Source organism: Oenanthe melanoleuca, chromosome Z, assembly GCF_029582105.1.
Source record: "Oenanthe melanoleuca isolate GR-GAL-2019-014 chromosome Z, OMel1.0, whole genome shotgun sequence".
NCBI classification, from domain to species: domain Eukaryota; kingdom Metazoa; phylum Chordata; class Aves; order Passeriformes; family Muscicapidae; genus Oenanthe; species Oenanthe melanoleuca.
The window spans coordinates 34,054,510-34,074,909 of NC_079362.1; the positions used below are offsets into that span (position 1 = coordinate 34,054,510).

Genomic DNA, 20,400 nt, shown 5'->3' on the forward strand with positions numbered 1-20,400 from the left:
CCTAATTATTATAGATAATAATTTTCCCCGAATGTTTATAACAATTGCAGAGCAATGTTTAATACTGGGGTTACACAGTCAGTTAGATAATTCTTAGAGGTCTATTAAACAACTTTTCATCCAGTGTTAGTGTGAGTATCAAGGAATTCTTCCTCATCAATGGACATGAGTTTTTCGTTTTCCTCATGGCACCATTTTCATAGAAGTCTGGATAGGTTGAACATGGTGTATTTTGTTTTTCAAAGTATTTACACTAAAACAAATCAACTTGTGGTCTCATATCTGTCATTGCCATAGGCAGGCATCATGTCTGGCAATTAAGACTGTTTTTTAAAATCAGAGAATAGTATGTAATGGCAGTATTTCTGCATGGTGAAATTCCTTTAAAAAATGCGTAGGTTTTTCACCCTCCACAAAGAAATGCAGGTTAGAATAGCAATTATATTTCTTTAAAAAATTACAGATTGTATCTTCAGTGTTTTGGATGACCTTTGGTCTTATTCATAGACTGCAGCATAAATTATCCCCTTAACAATTTGACTGCTTGTGCTCAGCAAGACCAAATTTGCATTTGAAATATTTGTCTGTAATAGCACATTAGAACAGGATCCTGTATACAGGTTTTAGTGTTATATCTTACTGTATATCTAGTTAATATTAAGGTTTCATGCTGAAGGGAACCTTCCACCTTCAGCTGCTGTCTGAAGCAATTCCCAGTGATGATTGTTTATGGCTAAATCTTCCCTGCTCAGAATGATGATGTAGTCTCCCTTTGTGTGAGATGATTACATCTTGAAGCTTTCTTGTACCTTATTTTCGAAAATGCTTTTATTTTTTACAAATGTGATACCTCCATACAATTAGGCTTGATACTATTTATGGTTGCATTTTCTTCCATACCTGGTTCCATTTTTCATAGTGCCTCTTGTAAGATCACTCTCACATGTTATTTTTTACTTCTCACTTTTGTTGTGTGCCTGCATATTTTTCAGGCATTGTGGTTTGGTTACCCCATCCAATTAGTATTATCTTGTCTCTGCTTCAGCACTTGGAATCAGTCTTTTTTCTGATCGGACAATTCATTATACTTGGATTGCTTTTGGTAACTTTAGTTCAGACTGTTTTAGTAGTATTTAAGTTTATGGGTTTGATTTTGCCTAATTGTATTCTATGAACTCAGCAACTAAATGTTTTATTCTTAAGCCCCAAATATGTTATAAGAACTTCAAAGTTTCTTCCTCTTGTTGGTTTCTTATATGAAATGGCAGTCTCTAAAAGTCTGATTTTTTTTTTCTATAACACTAATGCTCTTTTAATTCATTTAGTGCAATAAAATAAATTTTTTTTCTTCTCATCAGGGCTCGGGTTAAAAGGCAAATACAGATTCTATTATTTGCCAATATTTAGTCTTTCTGTTCCTTTCTAGTAATTTAATTTGTCTTTGTGTCAGAGAGAGAGTTTTTTACTTTAACTACTCTCATTTGTCTGCTGTGTTCCCAGAGTATTTAGCTCTTGCTTTAGTTTGTTACTTAACCTTCTCACACTTCTATTCCCAGAAACATTTTCTCCCACCACTCCCATTTTGGGGAATGTTTCTTGAAAGAGATTCAAAAGCTAGTTTCAAACTGCATTTTTATTAAAACAGTAGCTAACTAACTTGTAAGTCAATGGGGAACTTGTAAAAGAGAAAGAAAGAAGCTGTATGTTGTTCTCTTTCAAAAGGTGTTCATTCTTACAAATTTGTTGCCAGACTAGGCCACCCTTAGTTGTTTAAAAGCTGTTGGTTCAACCACAAGAGGAGGTAAGGTAGTGCTTAAAATGAAGACATCTTTTAAGGCACTATGTCCATTTTGGGGAATATTTCTATTGATTGAAGTCTTGCTTGAAGAAGGGATTACGCAGCATTGTTGTATCATTGCATCTATAGCAGTGTAACAGCAATACTACTAAACAGCACATACAATTTAGTGACCCACCAGAAATGCACAAATGGAATTTTTATGCCAGGACATCTCTAGTCTGCACCTATTGGGCAGAGTTTAGCCCAGAGCAGGACATCGCAGGCTGCCATCATGACTTCTGATGCAAGGATTCTGTTAAAGGATTGCTCTCTAAACTCCATGAGATTGATTTACACCAGTCCTGATAACAAAGGCTATTAAGGGAGTGTGCATGCTGCACAGACACGTGTGGGCAGGCTGCTCTATGTGGCTCTGCTTTAGCAGGGAGATCGGACTGAGGTGACCTCCAGAGGCCCCTTCTATTCACAGCCATCTTGTGATTTTGCAGTTCTGTACAGAACTGGTACGTCTCCCAGCTGTATTGCATTTTTCTGGGCAGGATTCTTTACTCTTGAGGTACTGGCAATGCTTTCTGCTGCTGCTGAGTGTATTCTGAGCTAGACAGAAGCATGCCCACGTCCTGGAGAAAGAGAGTAAGCAAAGTACTTTTTGGTATTTGTAAATTTAAGTCATTTGATGTTGCATACAAGTAAAAGTCTCATCTGTCATGTTAGTCACCGAATGAAAAAAATAATGGACTCTATCAAAATCAATTCTATCTATTTGGACTAAAAAGCTATTTAGACCTAAACATTTATTGGAAGGGGATCATAGAATGCAAGATACCTGCTTTGTTAGACACCATATCTCTTTGATCACTTGCTTCTACTCTAGTCTGTGTCCTGTCCCAGATGGTCTTTGAGTGGAAAAAAAGATCTAACGGTGATTTTCATGGTGGTTTATATTTTATTGCTTTTACTCCCTTTAGTGGTGCTTCAGGATTCCAGCACTGATCCTGAGCCACAGCGACTTTTCTGCTATTACTACTTTATGAGAAGCCATGCTGAGTCACTTGGGGGATCAATTATTTTCTGGGGGCAGACAGCGTGGGGAAGAGTTCGGACTTGATACAACTTCCTGAACATATCAGCCAGGGTACACATCAAAGTTATGTAAGAACTATTTCTTGGAGTTTTCTTTCTGAGTAACTTTCTGTTCAGTACAAACTGATCTCATAATCTAATGTATTCCTTTCATCAGCGTGGGACTATGTCCGTGCCAACAGCCTGCATGATCTCTCTGCTAGAAAATAAAAAACCTTTGTGCAACTAGTAGCCTAGGAAAGTAGTTCAAAACATATTTTCCTTGCTTTCTCAAAAGATGTAACTGATGTTACTGTAGGTATTCATGTGAATATAAAGTAACAGTTTCACAAACGTTTGTTGAATAGCACTTTAAGAGAAGAAGGAAAGCAAACACAAGTGGAAAAATGTATCTATCCTGATCAATTCCAGATATTTTTTCCCAGTAGGAGCCAAATAATTAATAAATGGTGAACATTTGTATGCAAGCAATGTAAGCAACACAGATGGAACTTGCCAAATTTAGTATGAGGAGGCATTTCTCTCAAAACAAGTAACCCAAAATCTGAATATACTTTCATAGTGTAAAAAGTAAATAACGTACTTGAGTGAAACTCCAAGTTTAAATAGCTGAGTTGCTTTACTGTAATTGCTTTTCTATATGAAGCGCAAATACAAGGTACCTCTAGAAATATACAAATTATAGCTCTTCCAGGAAGGCTGTGTCTTCCTGAGAGGTGAAAAAAAATTATATGTAAAGACTAGGCTGCCCTGCACAAAGTCTGGCATGGAAGTTTTCTCTTTGGGGAACAAATGTTAGTTGACCATCATTAGACTTAGTATTTGGAAATATGTTAGTACAACTGAGAGTCATCTCCAAACACCCCATCTTGTGTGTGTTCCAGAAGTAACTTTCAGTTTCTGGCACTTTGAATACAGCTGCTTTAATTTACCTTATTTATTTATTTATTTATTTATTTTTATTCAGAAAGTCATTTATTGTTTCTGCTGTTCTCTACTATCTACTGGGAAGGTTCTTTCACGATAACTTTTAATTACAAGCCATTCACGTATTGTTCCAAGTACTAGATTCCTGAGCACAGAAGAAAAATTGTTCAAAAGCAGTAAAAAACTCCAGAGCCATTGGGAAAAAAATAAAGAATGTGTATGTTTAATATGATGATTAATCTTAACCATTTTGGGTAAATAAGTTGTAGACTACTAAAAGGGAAATGTGTCCTCATCTCATTCCTGAATCTTAAAGGAGTGTGTCTGCAGGGTTGAAATTCATACTTGCCATCTTTCTTCCTTTGATGTACAAAAAGGGGAAAAAAGAAAAAGAAGAGGTAAGTCCTCTTCATTTTGACAGACTTGCATTGTAGATGGAGACAGTGCATTAATAAAGAATGGCAGAGAGTGCTATGTTCTCTTACTACTTTTGTAAACAAAAATAGAATCCAGTCACTTCCAACACCTCTGTTTCTTTTGCTAGGTTCTCAATCTAACTTGCACCTGCACAAGCTATCCTTAGTATATTTGAGAGACATGTGTGTAATAGGAAGACAAAAGTCAATATAAAAAAGTAATACGTACATAGTCATTTTATCACACTTGGTTTATTAATACGTTTTAGAAATAGTACAGTTGTATTTTTCTATTTATTGATCAAAAATATGCTCTAATTCTATAATACAATAGCAAGACAGGATTAATGTGCCAAGGAACCTTGACATTCATTGCATCACTTTTCTGCAGGTAATACTACTTTTCTTAACATTGTTTTTTATCTAAATTTTTTCACTCTGTTGCTGTCTATAATGGGACTGTGCTCCAGTAATTTAATCAGGACAATGTCTATCTTTCAGATTTTTAAAATTATTTGGGTGATTCCTTCCTGAAATCATTCTGCAGTACTAGGAAGTTAGAACACAAAATTTTTAATGTTACACTATATCAGATCTATTTGCTAAATGCTCAAAAATATATAAAACTTGTACTCTCTAGACTTTAGGTTTGTAAAACATGTTTGGTTGATAATAGTAGGCTGTATATCTGTAATAGAGATATAGATTTATATGTTAGGAATTAAAATAATTACATCAGTCTGTCATTAGAAAGGCAGCATTCTGAAAGATTAAAAATCTTCAGTTGTTTTGGCATAAAATTTATGCATGTGGTGTCCATATTTAATATTTGTGAAGTGAGTTTGGAGTTGACATCAGGATTTCAAATGCTGGCTCTTTGTGAGATTCTGGGTGAGTCATGTCAACTTTGTTTATTCATTATGAAACCTGAGATAATAAAATAGATAGGAATATTTGCTATATTAATTACTTAGACTGAGATGTTTCAAAGCACATAGGTGTAAATGGGTTCTATTGAAAGCAGTATTGTTCCTGTTCTTGATATGTTTCCTGGATTAGTACTTTAATGACTGTTCAGTCTTCTGAGAAAGTGACATTGTAAAAATGCTTCAAAATATAAATATCAAATGGATTATTTAAGGATTGGCCTCTCTATATATTTTCTTTATTACTTATTCTGGGAACTTCTTGGTTTTTTTTCTGGTAAGGCAACAGAATAAACCTTAGTTAAACTGCTGTTTCTTTTTAAATTAGTCACTTCTGTGAGGTTGCTGTTGAGGGCATCTGAGGAAACCTGTACTGTAATTACCAGTTATGTATATATCTGCCTTGCATGGATTTCATTGAGATTTATTTGAAGTTGAAACTTAACCACACTTCTTTCTGGTCTTAACAAGGGTTACCTAAAATCACGTGGGCGATAGGAAGTAGTAATCAAGGCTCACAAGTTTGCCTTGAGAGCTAGTTGACCATTTGACCGTGGGGGATCAGCAGTATTTTTAGAATATTATATCATGTTTTCAGCAGATTTTCATTGTTCATTGTTATTTTATTGAATCTATATCCATGGAGGTGACTTGCATTTCTCTTTGTATTATAAGAAGCAAAATTTTAAGAGAAAAAATAATTTATTCTCTAGTTTTGTGAAGACATAGTGGAAGTAACATTATTTCATGTTCATTTTTAAGATTTGCTTGGGACATTGGAAGAAATTCTTCCTAAACTTCAAAAAGATGTTAGTGTTTGGATAATGGCCAAAGACTCCAGGTTTCCAGGTGTGCATACCCTTCTAGACAAAATAGAAGCTGCATCTGAAGACCCTGTTCCAGTTAATCGATGCTCTGCCAACAACCTCAAGTCAGCTGTTTTATACATATTTACTTCGGGAACAACAGGTACAGATATGCTAAAGAGTCTATATATTCCTTCAGCTTTCATCTAGAAACTTGATTTTTCTGAAAATCTAGTTTCTCAATAGGAAAATGCCGTGTTTCTCATCTAGAAGTATTACTATAGAAAAACAACCATATTTCTTGTAAGTAGGTGTTTCTGTTTGGTGGTTTGTGTGTTTTCTGCTTTGTTTTTTCCTGCCACATTGTACAAATACTATGGGAGGCTACTTCACAGCTAAAGTGTTTATAAAACATTGCTTTTTTTGTCAGTTTACAATCATAATAGATAGTATTTTGTGACTACATAACACTGCCTAGCTAAAATTTTTAAGATTTTACCTAGAACTTTAAAAAAGAGTCTTGAAGCATGCAAATAGTCTTGAAAAATGCAAATAGGCATTTGTTTCTCTTTCATCAAGTCATGTTTTATGGAGGTCACTGTAGAGACAGAAAATAGGATTAAGTTACTAGCCTTTTAGTTTAGAAACAGATGTCTCAATTGTGCTCCAGCAGCTAAGAAGCTAAGACTTAAAAAAAACTGATCACTGACATGAAAGGCAGCATTATGTTTTTAAGATGAGTGGATTGGCATTCTCATTCAGTTGAATACAACAGTTTTAGCTGCATGAAGATTGAAAATGCATATGTGCTTTGAGGCTTTGTTCCTTCCTATGAGTAATAATTAAGTTTATTTGCTTCAGGTTCTCAGGAAAAATTAGGAAATGAGAACACCAATCTCCAATAAAAAAGTTAGGAAGTTATAAATATTGTCAAAAGATGAGGTTTTGTTTGTACTGCTACTATTAGAAATATGGTTAAGCTTTCTTGTTAAGAGTTGGGAGTTAAAATTTGCTAAAAAATATTACAGAATTATCCAACTGGGATGTTCTTACAATTAGAATCAGAATATCTGTGTGAAGTCTGAATTTTCAGTTATGTGCAATTTGAAATATTTTTGAAACTTTGTATGTAATACATTAATTTACATTGAATTTCTATTATGTACTATATAACTATATATAACTATATAACAAACCATATGGTTTGTTTAGTCTGAAGAGTATGGAATACCTAATTCTGAATAACTGAGCATTTTCACATGTTTTGATACACCAATGACTGATAATCTCAGTTAAAAGAGAAGGAGTGTTTTGCACAATCTGTAGTAGTCTCTCTGTAAAGGCGGAAGTAAAAACTGTGGAAAACTTCATGTTATAAATATTTTATTGGAAACCTAGGCATATTCCCTTTTCTCTTAAGTGCAGAAAAGTCAAATAGCCTTGAGGTGTAGCTAGACTCTTTACAGATTATACTTCCAGCTCTAGCCAAGTCTTGAAATGAGCAATAGCTTTGCTAGAATAAATGTGAAAACTTTATGAACCATTATATTTTTTTAAGAATTGAACAGTTCTCACTGTTCATCATCAGCCTGACTCAGACTGAAATTTGTGTGTGTTTGAGAACACATATATTATGCAAGATCACCTTCCCTACTCAGATTAATAGCTACCAGGGCAGTAGCCTAAGAAACCCTTGCCTGTGAGTCTGCATGTTGCTGAAGAGGAATGCTGTGCTGAACTTGAAGAAACTCATTCAGAAGAACCTAACTGGTGTGGTCTTTTCAGTGACTTTTTTTTTTTTCTTTTTCTGTTTATAATTCATCATAGACGTAGAGTTCTGAAGCAAATAGAAAGAGGTATGATTCTTAGATAAGCACCCACTGTGTGATCTACTCCATGTAGATCCCATACCTTCCTTATTTACCTTCTAGTCACTATGACTTTTCCTTAACAAGAGCTAGTGTGATGCCTCTTTATGTTAAAAGAAGTCCATATCTAGAGTAATTTTTTGTCCCTTCTTGGTCTATATTATTTGCTAGCAGGTGAATCAGTGAGTTTCTTCATGTTTCTTCTTACTTGAATGGATGTGACGTCAAACTAAATAGCAAAGGGGTGAGGTTACAAACTGGCTAATCTTTGTGTGTACAGAAATATTATATTAAACAATATTGTATTAAACAATCAATTGTCTGTTTATGGTTATCTACAAAGATAATTGACAATTTGGTTACAGAAGAAAGAATTGACTATTTTATGATTTTAGAGACTTTATACAGAGATTCTCTTTAAGAAATGCTTTAATGCATTATTTTGATTTTATTACAGGTCTTCCAAAGGCAGCTGTCATTAGTCATTTACAGATTCTTAAAGGAGCTGCTGGACTGTGGGCTTTTGGTGCTACTTCAGAAGACATCATTTATATTACTCTGCCTCTTTATCACAGTGCAGCTTCTCTCCTTGGCATTGGTGGATGCATTGAACTAGGTAAGGCTTGCTTGTTTTTGTTGTTAATAGAGAATTAATTATAAAAATGTACAAAACATGCTTAGGTTCACTACCCCTAGGGAAACTAATGCTTTGCTCAAATGCAATGAGTAATCTTTTTTGGAATAGCTGTGTATTTTGGGGAGAGGGGACTCAAGGACTCTTTTATAAAAAATATTTATTTGGAGTTCTGTGACAAGTATTTTCTGTTTCCTTATGCATCAAGTACAAGTCACAGCAAGGGAAAGATCAAGATAATTGTATTATGGGTTAGTTATGATCTGAATCTGCATTGATGAATTCTTTCTTGAGAAATAAGGCTTCAGTGATACCCAAATTATTTACTAATCAGCCTGAATCTTCTGGATATTTTCAATTAAACGCTTAAACACAAGAGTTCAGGCTAAACTCTTAAAATATTTTGTAACACCAACAGTATTGTAAGAAGGGAAGCTGACTTGTTTTTAAGCTCTGATCTATTGTGTTACTGTCTCAGCCAGGAGGCTGATTTCCTCTCCCTTCTTTGTATACGAACACGTTTTCAAATAAAACACTTAAATACCACATAGTTCTCCAGGTGAGGCTGTCTTAGCTCCTCAGATGTTCTTTTTTATAGCTAAGCTGCCAAACAGACAATTGCTTAATTTGACTTTCCTTACTGTTTCCATGAAGGTGCAACCTGTGTGTTAAAAAAGAAGTTCTCAGCTAGTCAGTTTTGGAGTGACTGCAGAAGATACAATGTGACTGTCATCCAGTACATTGGAGAACTTTGCCGTTACCTTTGCAATCAGCCTGTGGTAGGTGGAATCAAAGTGATGCCTGCTTGTCTGTCAGAATATTTATTGCTCTTCATGTGGGTATGCTAAAAGGGAATTAAACTGTATTGGGCGTGTCCTTCTGCCCTTGCTTTTATGTGAGGTTCTGCAAATATTTGATGATACGTAGATGTGCATTAAAAATAATGGCTTGAATCATGAAGATATACTAAAAGTATTACAAGGAATGATTTTGAGACTAAAAACGGATTCAGTATGATTTGGTGAAAAAGTACTGTTTCATGGAATTTTGCAAGGTAAGTTCAAAAAACCAGGATTACTTTTCAATGCCTTTTCTGAATTTTCAGAACTTTGTTTCTTGGTATCTGAGAGTGTCAGAGGTCTCATATTTTGTATGCTATGTTTTAGCACTGGTTTTTTTTTTTGGTTTTTTTTTTTTTTTTTTTGTGGAATATGCATATTCTGAGGCCATCTAAATTGTATTTTTAAACTTGGAAGAGGCTTGGTCTAGCTTAGCAGCTTTTTGTTCAAGATGAAACATTTGCCTTTTTTTCCAATTACAAAACTATTCCTGACAACAAGTATTTAGGAAAACAGAAAAAATTTTGTGAAAATGTCCAGAAGTTAGATGCAATGCATCTGTTATTTCTTTGAAAAGCCTTCCTTTGCCATTGTGATAATTTCATTTTGTTATTTAAAAAAATAAATCAGTGGTTTATTTCCTTTTCAGTGAATTTTATTAAAATGATTCCTCTCTTAAGAAAAGGTACCAGTAACTCGAAGTATTTAATCTGAAAATTTATTAACATCGTCCTTAAGCAGTATTCTAAAATAAGAGAATGCAAATCAGTCTTGTTTTCCAGCAGAATAATAATTCACATTAATATCTTGAGTTGCTGACCAAATAGAAAAAGTCATTGGATTGCTTTTCCCTTAGGAAAATTTTCAAAAGTATATTTAAGCAATGTAGTTGTGGGTCATGGATCCTACTGCACTATCCATGTGTGCCTCAGTAAGGTAGAACTTCTTGAACTAAAGGGAGTATGAGTGATGGCCCAGTGAAGAGCACTGAGCTGAGGAGAAACCAGAACAGTGATCCCTTCTCTGATTATTTTTTGTTTTGTTTTGTTTTGGGATTTCTTTTTTTAATTTTGGGGGGGTTTTAACTTTATAGTGAAATAAACAAAAAAATTACTGGATAACAAAAAATCAAGTTATACATCATAAGAAAAATCAAGGCATTGGAAGGGCATTTTTCTTCATTATAGGCTAACTTGATTTCCACAAATTAATTTCCCTTCTCTCCAAAACTTCACAACTTTTGCCATATTTGCAGTCTGAGATATTAATTGTTCCCCTTTTATGTTCTCTTACTGTACAGGGAGAGCGTGGTTTCTTTTCTCAACCTTTATCTTAAAGCACAAATTATACATTAATATACTTAATTTCTGAAACAAACTCTTCCATTTTTATATCCTTACCAAGACACCATGAAGTTAAAGCAACTTTAAATTGTTCAAATAAAGTAATTTATACCATCCTTAATTATTTATATACTCCATACAATGGTTATACAATCATTAACTATTCATTAACTGTATAACTATTCTATTTGTTAATTTATGTGCATAGTTTCTAGGAGCTGGCGTATCTGAACTCTTTCTTCTGTGAGGCTACAGATTTTGGTTTATTTTGTTCTTTTTTAGCTTGCTTGCTAAGCCTGTTGAAGAAAATTAAAATCATAAAACTAGTCAGTTTGACAGGTAGGTACTTTAAGAAAAATATTAAGTATCTGTCTTGTTAAAACTAGAATAGAAACAAGTTCACACAAAGAAGTGGAAGGTTTTAAAGTATCTTATGCAATTTGCTCTTAGTTTTCAAGTAAGAAAAATAATTTCATAAGTTGGATTCTCTTTTTAAGTTTTGTTAATGTAGAAGTACTATATATGCTAGTAGCATGAGAAAGATACAGCAAGTTTTAAAGTTCTGTCATGATACTACGTGGGCAGCATTCGCGAGATTAGAGTGCTACAAAGCCCTTCTAATCAACTGAGATTAAATCCATAGCAATTACCTTATTTTCCTAAGTTGTTTCTTTAACACTAACTTGAAAAAAGTGTTATATTTCTTACAGTTGGAGTCCACACTGTGGCCTTGTATTTCATAATTCTGAACTGAACTTTGGCAAGTCTCTGTGGTAGTATATAGGCTCTTGGCTGAGCTTTCCTTATTGGTTTTATCTTCTTTGATCGTTCTGCCTCCCACTCACATCTGCAACAGCTCTCAAAGACTCTTGCAGCAGATTTTTTCTGAGGTTATTCTGCATCCAGTTTGGTTTAGTAATCTGTTGTCTGGAAAGAATATTTGTTAGAAAAGGAAGTTGTCTTTTTTCCTTAGGTACAAGTACAAAAAGATCTGGCATTATGTGACATTCATAGATTTTTCTAGGTTTCCGAGTGAGTAATCCTCATGCCTTCTCTCTTCCAAAGACTTCTTTCTGCAACATTTTGATTGCAGTGAAAATACAGTTACCAGCATTAGTAGCTAATAGCCATCAGTAGCTACAGAATGGATCCATCTCTAAGATATTAACATGACTACTTCAGTGAAGAAGAATATTCAGGAAATTGATAAATTGATCTTGCTGGCTGACATTGCTCTAAGTCTTTATGAACAGTGATCTGAAAAACTACAAGAGTCTGGCATAGCAGAGCTCTCTGTATTGCCCCTTAGCAAAAGCCTTGAAACTCTACTAATCTGTGGATTTGTTTTTCTTAGAGGCTTGCAACTAATTTAAATTTTACATCTGAATTGTAAACTAAGCCTTCCAAGGGCAGTTGCAGATTTATTTCAAATTTGACCTAATGATCTGTTTAACAATGCATCCTGAAGCTTTTAGAAAGATGGGAAAGGTAATGCAGCATCTCTTTCCTGCTTTTCTGTAAAGACAACCTGAATCCTGAAGTGTTACAAACAGAGGGTAGAAATCAGTGTTGTCAATTGTTATGTCTTGCTTTCTACTTTCATAAACTGTGATGCAGTGTAACAGTATTTTTATGATTTATGATTCCTTGCATGAAATAGGTAAGCTCTCTGTTAAAACCAGAGTTCACTTCTGCTTCTATTCAGAGTCGGTGTAACAAATAATTGTATCATTGCTAACAGTTTCTCATTTAATATGTGTCCTTTTTTATGTCCACTTGGTATTGAGACTTATCCTCTGGCACAGGTAACATTTCTTATTTCCGTGGGGTTACCTAAGTGTATAAGACCATGCTTATCAGCTTTCAGATTTTGTTTTGTTAAGCTGAGGCAAGACAGTCTCTTTACTAGATACACTTTGGCCAAGGCTTCTTTGGATGGGATTAAGCTCTCTGAAGTGACTTCAGAGAAGATGCTTAGGGATTTATTGTGTTAAAACTCTTCTGTGTTAGAGCAATAGTAGTTTAGAAGGAGAAAACAAGGAATTCATTACTACTGGCATAAGGAAACAGCATAAATATTTATTTCCCTGCAGTTGACTCCAGTATTATGGAAAGGAGTGTAAGGATGGGGTTTATGTAGTTGGATGGCATTGTGTCTCACTGAGAAGCAGTTTTCCATAAAGGAAGGGAATTTAATGGTCACATAAGCGAGGAGAAATTAGTCAGTAGACACTTTTCTACAATGCAGATTTTACTTGTAGTCACATTTTATTACTCACTAAAGTTCAGCTCAATTTATGTTCAGTACTGGAAATTGTTCTTTAATATCCTTGAAATGTGGAGTGGAAATTTGTCAAGCCTCTTGCAGGTTTTTGGCATAAATATTTTATTAAATATCCTAAAGCAATAATGTGACACAGTTACAAACAACCACATCTGTATCTTCTATATGAAGGTTCCTAAGAATCTCTACATGTCATTAAAAGTTAATTTATGGGGGGAATTTTGCAATTTATTTTTCTAATCACCTATCCTTTAAGAAAAACAATCTGAAACTATTTGCATGTGTCATCAGAAGACATCATTCTTAATCCAAGGTGTTTCTCATTTAATGCAGTATCAACAGTGCCTAAAATAAAATTGAATGCTTTTTGTACATACTGTTGGAGAAGAGAGAACTTTTAGACTAAGAGCATATCCAGCACATCTGAAGAGAAAAAGCCATGAGATTTGGAAGTCTATTTTTTCTCTCTAGACTCTGTCATTTGACCTTACAAAAAGCTGACTGTATGCCACAGCAAACATTTTACTTTCCATTGCTGTAACTACAAGAAGAGTGTTATTTTTGAATTATTTTTCTTACTGCCTTCTGATACTTACATATACTGGCATACCTCTCTTGGTACCCTCAGATGATCCGGTTTTCTCATCTCCCCACTAATAATGGTAAAGTTTTTCAGGTGTTGTTAGTGGAAAATATCTTCAGTAATGTCTGAGGAAGCATTAGTTTTTCATATCCAAAACAGCACTGAAGGCTAGTTACAATGTCAGCTACTGGTTCTAGCATGGTGGATCATGACTTAAGAGGTCATACAACTTGACCAATTTCTCTCCTTCCAGCTTTCAGTTTTTCCCAGACTCGTCTTTTGGGTTAAACCGGTGGAGTCATGCAGAAAATGTGCTTATATTAAAGCCTGGAAATCACAATCATGCTTCCACAAAGGAAAGCTTCATACTGCTCACAGAATAGTGTGTAATATGCACTACAAGAAGTAATCTGTATGCGCTTTAATTCTCTGAACTGAGCTTTGAAAAGTTTTGTGTGATTTGTGTTGGCTAGTGTGCTTCTGGGACAGTCACCAAAAATACAATTATCTACTTCATATTACTGGGTGGAATACAAAGAGTAGTGACTTTTTTTTATTGGTAGATATTTTATGAGGACATGGCAGTACAACTAAACAAAACATTTCCTATTAGAAGAGCTAAACAAAGAAAGCTTTTTTTCGGAATGTAATTCTTATAGATTATCAGGAGATTGATTATTAAAAATGCGTGAGAGTGATCTATATTGAATAGCAAGCAGCTTGTTTCTGAACTAGAAAGATGTGTCCTTTTCCTACTTTTCCTGTCCTTTCTTATGTCTTTCTTATGTGTTCTTCACACCCTTCCTCTTTTCTTTCATCTGTATTTTTAAATTTGGTTATGTGTTTTGCTCAAAAAATCTTGTTGCAGTTTATAATTAGGCATTACTAAATAATGAACTTGGATGTGCATCTTGAAAAATGTATTATATCAGTAATAGTAGGAAATCTCCCATTTTATAGTCTAATAAACTACCTGATTCCCCTTTTTTGGGCTAATGCATCAATAGAGGAACTGGTGAATGTGTTGTTACATACACACCTTGAATGAAATACTTGAATGCAAATCCTGTGTCATCTGTCTTTTCATGTTTTATATTTAAGAGGTATTTCCATTCTCAGGCCCTGAGATTGCTTTCAGGTTCATCAAGGCCGTGATACAGAGCACAATTCAGGTCTCCTTACCTTGAATTATCTTTGTTTCTCTCCATTTGGATTTTCATTATGCAGAAGTAATAAAAGAAAGGCAATGAACTTTTTTGTGTTTGTTTAAGCACATTTTTATGTAGCTGCAATCATGAATCCTTCTTGCACCAGTTAGTATAGTTTTGATAGCACTATAAGAGGCATTTTCCAACAGCTTAATCACATAGATAGTCCAAGTAGTTTACTGAGAACACTTAAGGAAAAAAGACTGCTGGATGAAAAATCCCAGGTATGTGGTTTGTAATGTAGTAAGGCATATCTTGACTTGTCAATTAATTAATATACAAAAGAAACAAGCACGCAAGATGGAGACATAGTGTGTCAAACTGATTTATGATGTGTGCAGATGTTTGGTACACAGTTCAAAGACTTTGGCAGAATCAATGGAAAATATTCCAGGTGTACGGTAAGAACTGTTCTTGCTTATTAATGCATTGATGTCAATGAAAAAGGCATTGAAAAAGTGCTTCACCTTTATGGTTAGAAATAAGTGCATATAAACTGAGCCCACATTTCATTTCAGAATCACTCTCAATTAAGAAAATAATCAGTGCAGGAAAATAAATAGACATTTTTTAGAAACCTTGAAAAGACATTACAACATTCTATTATAATAAAATCTCTTGCCCTAGCTATCTGTGAAGAGCTATTAGTAAATTCAAAAACACAAATAAAAATTTAATTATCGAAGGACATGCAATTTGAACTGATTTGAACTTATTTGTGGTAGGTGACCAGGGGAAGGCACTGAGTCCTTTGTAAATGAGATATTGTGAGGAAATACAGCTTTTAGTGTAGGAGGTGTTAATTTGGTACAGTGATTTTTACAGTGGGCTAAGAATACACATGCACGTAATTGCTGCATACCAGCTGTTGCAGGGCAGCTGGCTGATATGCCACAGCTTGATCAGGTGTCAAGAATGGCACATGGATTAAGAGTGCTGGAAGAGATGTACTAGGTGATTCCTTGGAATTCCTTCTACTCTTTTAATTTTATTTATTGTACCAAAGGTAAGCTAGTTGATGAAATGGCATCTGAAAGTGGCAGAAATTCAAAGCCTACTTGGTCTAGTCAATTTAAAGTACAAGTTTTGCATATTAATTTCTTTTTCCATTAGGACACCCTAAGTGTTCAACACTCAACCATGCTTTTGTAATTTGGTTGAATTGTTGTCTCTTTTCCTTTCCTTCTCTTACTTGCAGCATTTTTTTTTACTGCATAGTCAGCCACAGTGCCTATGGATTCCAACATGCCTGTCTGTCACAGTGTGACTTGGGTTTGCCAATTTTAATATATTTAGTTTCCTTTAGAGATAGGATTCAGGAGCAGAGGCAAGGCAGGCTTAAAACTTAAAAGGGTATAAGAAGAAATTTATTAATAACACAAAAAGAATTCAGAATAAGATTTCTAGATTCTTCCCTCCTTGCCCTTCCTTCATTCCACATTTCTTAACAACAACATACAGAAAACATTTCAGTCAGTTATCTACTTAAATAATAATTTCAGTTCACTCTAGAGAGAAAAGTCCCTTTTTTAGTTTAGGCCTAGGGAGTATCTTCACCTTCACTATCTACATCCGCCCAGGAAATACTGCAGATTATGTCTCTCCTCCCATCTCCACAGTCCTTCCAGAGCTGTGCTATGGGTTATGTTATACACTTGGGGTACCACTTTTAAAGGCAAGCTGCTGAAAGACAAAATTTTCTTCATCTCTTTTTCTATTAAATGTCTCTGTCCGTATTTCCAGTCCCAAAACAGAGACCCCCATTTCCTCAAAGCAAAAAGGTCTTCTTTTCAAGCAATTAACCTCCCCAAGTATATTTCACAGTTTAAGGAATTCTAGTGTAGTCACAATCCCCTCATAGCCCACAAAAAAAGGTTTTCAGCTACTCATCAGTTGCATCTTTTCAGTCTCTTCCCATCACGAACTTTATCTTCATTCTGCTGACTTCTGCAGACTCTATGCTTTATTTCTTCTCATTCAGGGGAGCTCAGGAGATCGAGAATCTTATCCAGGCATTAAAATTTTAAAAAATTTTATTGCATCCAGAATGTGAAGAAGCCATGTGGTCAGCTGGAGGCCTCTTCTCTCAGAACGGGGGTGGGGGGGGAAGGGACAGCCTTTGGTGGCTCCCCGATCCCCCTGCTCGGCCACGCCACGTGGAGAGGAGAGCCGAGCTGAGCTGGGAGCCGTGCAGGGCCAGGGCCACGTGGGGGTCATATATATATATATATGAAAATAATGTGAATATATGCAGAAATGTGCATTTGTATATAGAGACGTGTTTGCATACATATATAGGAGTGTAGATAGATAGAGATGTATAGAGACAGTTGCAGTGGCAGAGTTCTATGCAGTTCTGAAGGTATGTGGTAAATAAATATGTTTATTTTGAGCTCACTCACTTCTACAGCATTCTGTATTACAACTTGAAATGATTGAAAAGGGAGCCATATTTTAAACTAGGTGAAATTAAAAGAAAATAAACCCAAACAAATCCAAACTATAGATGTTTTGCCTTTAGGTACTTCAACTTAAAATATTATATATTATTGCATGGTGGTCCGTGCAATCTCAATATTTGGGAATGTATAAATAAGATTAGAACATCATACTGAATTGAACTGGATACATACTATTGTGTTCATGATGGTAAACTTGCGACCTTACAACAGTAAAAACTCAAGATCACTAAGAAATAATGTATTCCAGTAACATTGAACAAAACCTTGTAGTCTTAATATTGAAAAAAGTATGGGTGATGACTCATACGCAGCATGTGGGAAGGAACACATTTCACAAGTGTGTGAAATCGGCTTGTTTTCTCATAATCACTCTGAAGAAAGAAGAAAGTAACTATTCATCTCTTCTAACTTTAATCCCATGACATAAATAATTCCCATCTTTCTCTGTTCTTCCCAATTTTTTAATTCCTCTGGAGAGAAATAGGCTGAGATAATATAACTTCTAAAATATGGAAGTGTTTATATAAATCATTGTAGTAATTTTTCATGAAATAATTTGTTTGTTCAACAAGATAATGGGTTTTAGATTGCAGCTTACTACTTTGCAGCTGTCCACCAGCTATACCAGATTTCTTGAGTGTTATTTTTTCTTCTTTTTATCTTTTTATTGGATATATTCTGGAGAAGGTATGTTTTTCCTGCTATATAGGCAACAATGAAATGCAGTTATCAGTATACTATATTTTAATATTTTTTTCTTTTTTTAACAGAAGGAAGGAGAAAAAAATCACAAAGTCCGACTAGCAGTTGGAAATGGAGTGAGAAATGATGTATGGAGGGAATTTTTAGACAGATTTGGTGCTGTTAAGATCTGCGAGTTCTATGGTGCTACTGAAGGAAACATTTGTTTCATGAACCACACAGGAAAAATTGGATCTGTTGGACGCACCAATTTCTTCTATAAGGTGACTATTTATTTACATTCTGCTTAGTAGTAGTGCTGAAAAATTGTGTTTCTTAGTTTGAGTACAGTTGTAAGTCCAAGACAAATTTCCTAACTTGGTTATTGCAAGTTAGTTGACCCTTAGTAAAATCTTGGCACCCAACCCAGTTGTACTCTCAGCAGTATTGCTGAGATTTTTCATAGAGTTCACAAGTGTCAAGAAGGCTTTGGCTCTCTTCTGACAGCTTTGAGTAATCTAACAGTTGCCAAGTATAGTTTCAGGTCTCTACTACATTAGAGGACAAAAGAAAAAGTTGTATTTATTTTATTACCTAAGAACTCCTCATCTCTGAAATAAGGCTATGGACTTCCTATTCTGATTTACTGTTCTACAAATTACAGTTAGAGATGTGTTTATGTAGTATGTTTATATTGCATATTGCTATGTAAATATTTAGCATAAATGGAAATAATAATTAAGATATTATAATAATTGCATACAGTAGCATATAGACAGATATAAATTGAATAGGTATTTTATACCTAGGTGCAAATAAGCGTAATTAACTCAAACTACATCTAGCCTATATCAGTATTTAGAAATGTCAAAGATATCACAGTATCTATATAATTGCTGTTATTGTGACAGAGAATACTTGGCAAGATGCTATACCTCTTTATCTACAGTCTACTCTAGGTGTTTGCTGTGTCCTAGGTTACTGAAACTAAAAAAAAAAAACCTGTTCTGTATTTCATCAGCTTTGAAAATGGCAGTCATATATCTTGGGGAGGAGGATTACGTGTTAGATTATAACTTTCTTCCATCCTTGTGAGTAAATGAAGAATTTGTTTCTGCTTGAAATTCACAGATAGGCTTTTTCTTTTTGATCCTGTAAGGACAATCTTTTACATTATTTGAAAATCCCAAACAAAGTAACATGTGTCCCCAGCTTTAGGTAGCAAAATGGAAGATGTCTAGCCTTTTTGCAAAGATACTACATATTTATCATTATGCTGCTGTTTGTGCCAGTTTTTACTCTTCTTGAAATAAATAGTACCTCATGCATTGCCTAAAATTTTAAATTGAGCAATACCTATGTATATAAAAGTCCTGTTGACTTAAATGACATTTGTGCTCCTTAGGAGAATTGATAGCAAACTGTCCCAACAAAACTTCATAGTGAGCGATGTAAAACCATTGTTTGGAAATACAGCAGAGGTATCTTCTGATGCCATTGAAATAGGGTTCCACTCAGCATATGATCCAGGGTCCTCAATTTCAGTACGCCATCAACACAGTACAATCATTACACAGATTGCTTTATAGTCTGGGGTCAGAGGAATTCTTCACTTCTCATACAGAAGCTCAGACTGCAGTGAGGATTCTGGAACCACTCAGAGATCACCACAAGAGTGTGTTGCTCAGAAACCACTGAGAACTAGGAATTTAAGCAGATCAGCCACTGATTCTCTGCCCTGCACGTCTGATCCTCTGACCATCTGATGCTATTGGATATCTCCAGAAGGGTCCAGAACTGCTACAGGAAACCGGAGATCTGGAATTTAGGGAGTAGTAGCTGAACCAGGAAACTTACAGCTGATGTTAATTATTTTTCAGACTTTTCTAAGCCAGATGCCTTATAATCTTAAAAGATTTTGCATGTGTTTCAAACTTGAGTAAACTTGGTTTTCAGTATTGCAGAACTTTTGGCAGAATTTCATCCTGAATGGTTAACATTTTGGAAATACCATGTAAAGTCTACAGCAGATAAAGATGAAACTTGAAACTACCTGCATATTTATTTAGTCACCTGTATTTTTAATCAAATAGTGTTGGGACTTTGCTTGTGACACTAAGTACATATGCCATAGATAAGTTCATTTTTACTTATTTCAGGTGTTTGTTCTGGGGGTTTTTAAATACATTTTGCTGCTTCAGGATTACTAAACAATGCCTTCTGAAATAGCTGTTGTTTGTTTTACTTCAGTTTAAATGACATCTATTAGAAAACTAGTGTTATGTAAAGGAGAGCAGCATTATTTCTGATTTGTTGACTTGTGGAAGACCTGAGGTTGGAAAGAATATCCTGCTGTAAAGCAGACAATGGCACCGACAAGGCCCAGCCACCCAATTCCTAACATTTGTTGTTTCTTCAAAGACATGCTACAACAGCTTTTGAAACATCCTCTTGACACACAGGACAACATAAGCTACCTTTTAAAATATTCTTTATAGGGATTTTCTAAATACCTATTTCTTAAACTGGGCATAGAAAG

The 20,400-nt window shown here is 34.8% G+C and overlaps 1 protein-coding gene across 3 annotated transcripts in view; it reads left to right on the forward strand.

The window, feature by feature from the left end:
* The window catches only part of SLC27A6 (solute carrier family 27 member 6), a 139,752-nt gene that overhangs the window by 106,891 nt on the left and 12,461 nt on the right, over positions 1-20,400 (forward strand). For 2 of the 3 annotated variants that reach the window (XM_056514652.1, XM_056514659.1), the window contains 4 exons: positions 5,916-6,122; positions 8,285-8,443; positions 9,116-9,240; positions 17,951-18,145. In XM_056514652.1, the coding sequence (XP_056370627.1) occupies positions 5,916-6,122; positions 8,285-8,443; positions 9,116-9,240; positions 17,951-18,145 (686 nt within the window). Of the gene's footprint in view, positions 1-5,915; positions 6,123-8,284; positions 8,444-9,115; positions 9,245-17,950; positions 18,146-20,400 lie in introns of those variants that run through there. The other variant, XM_056514653.1, reaches the window with a different exon arrangement.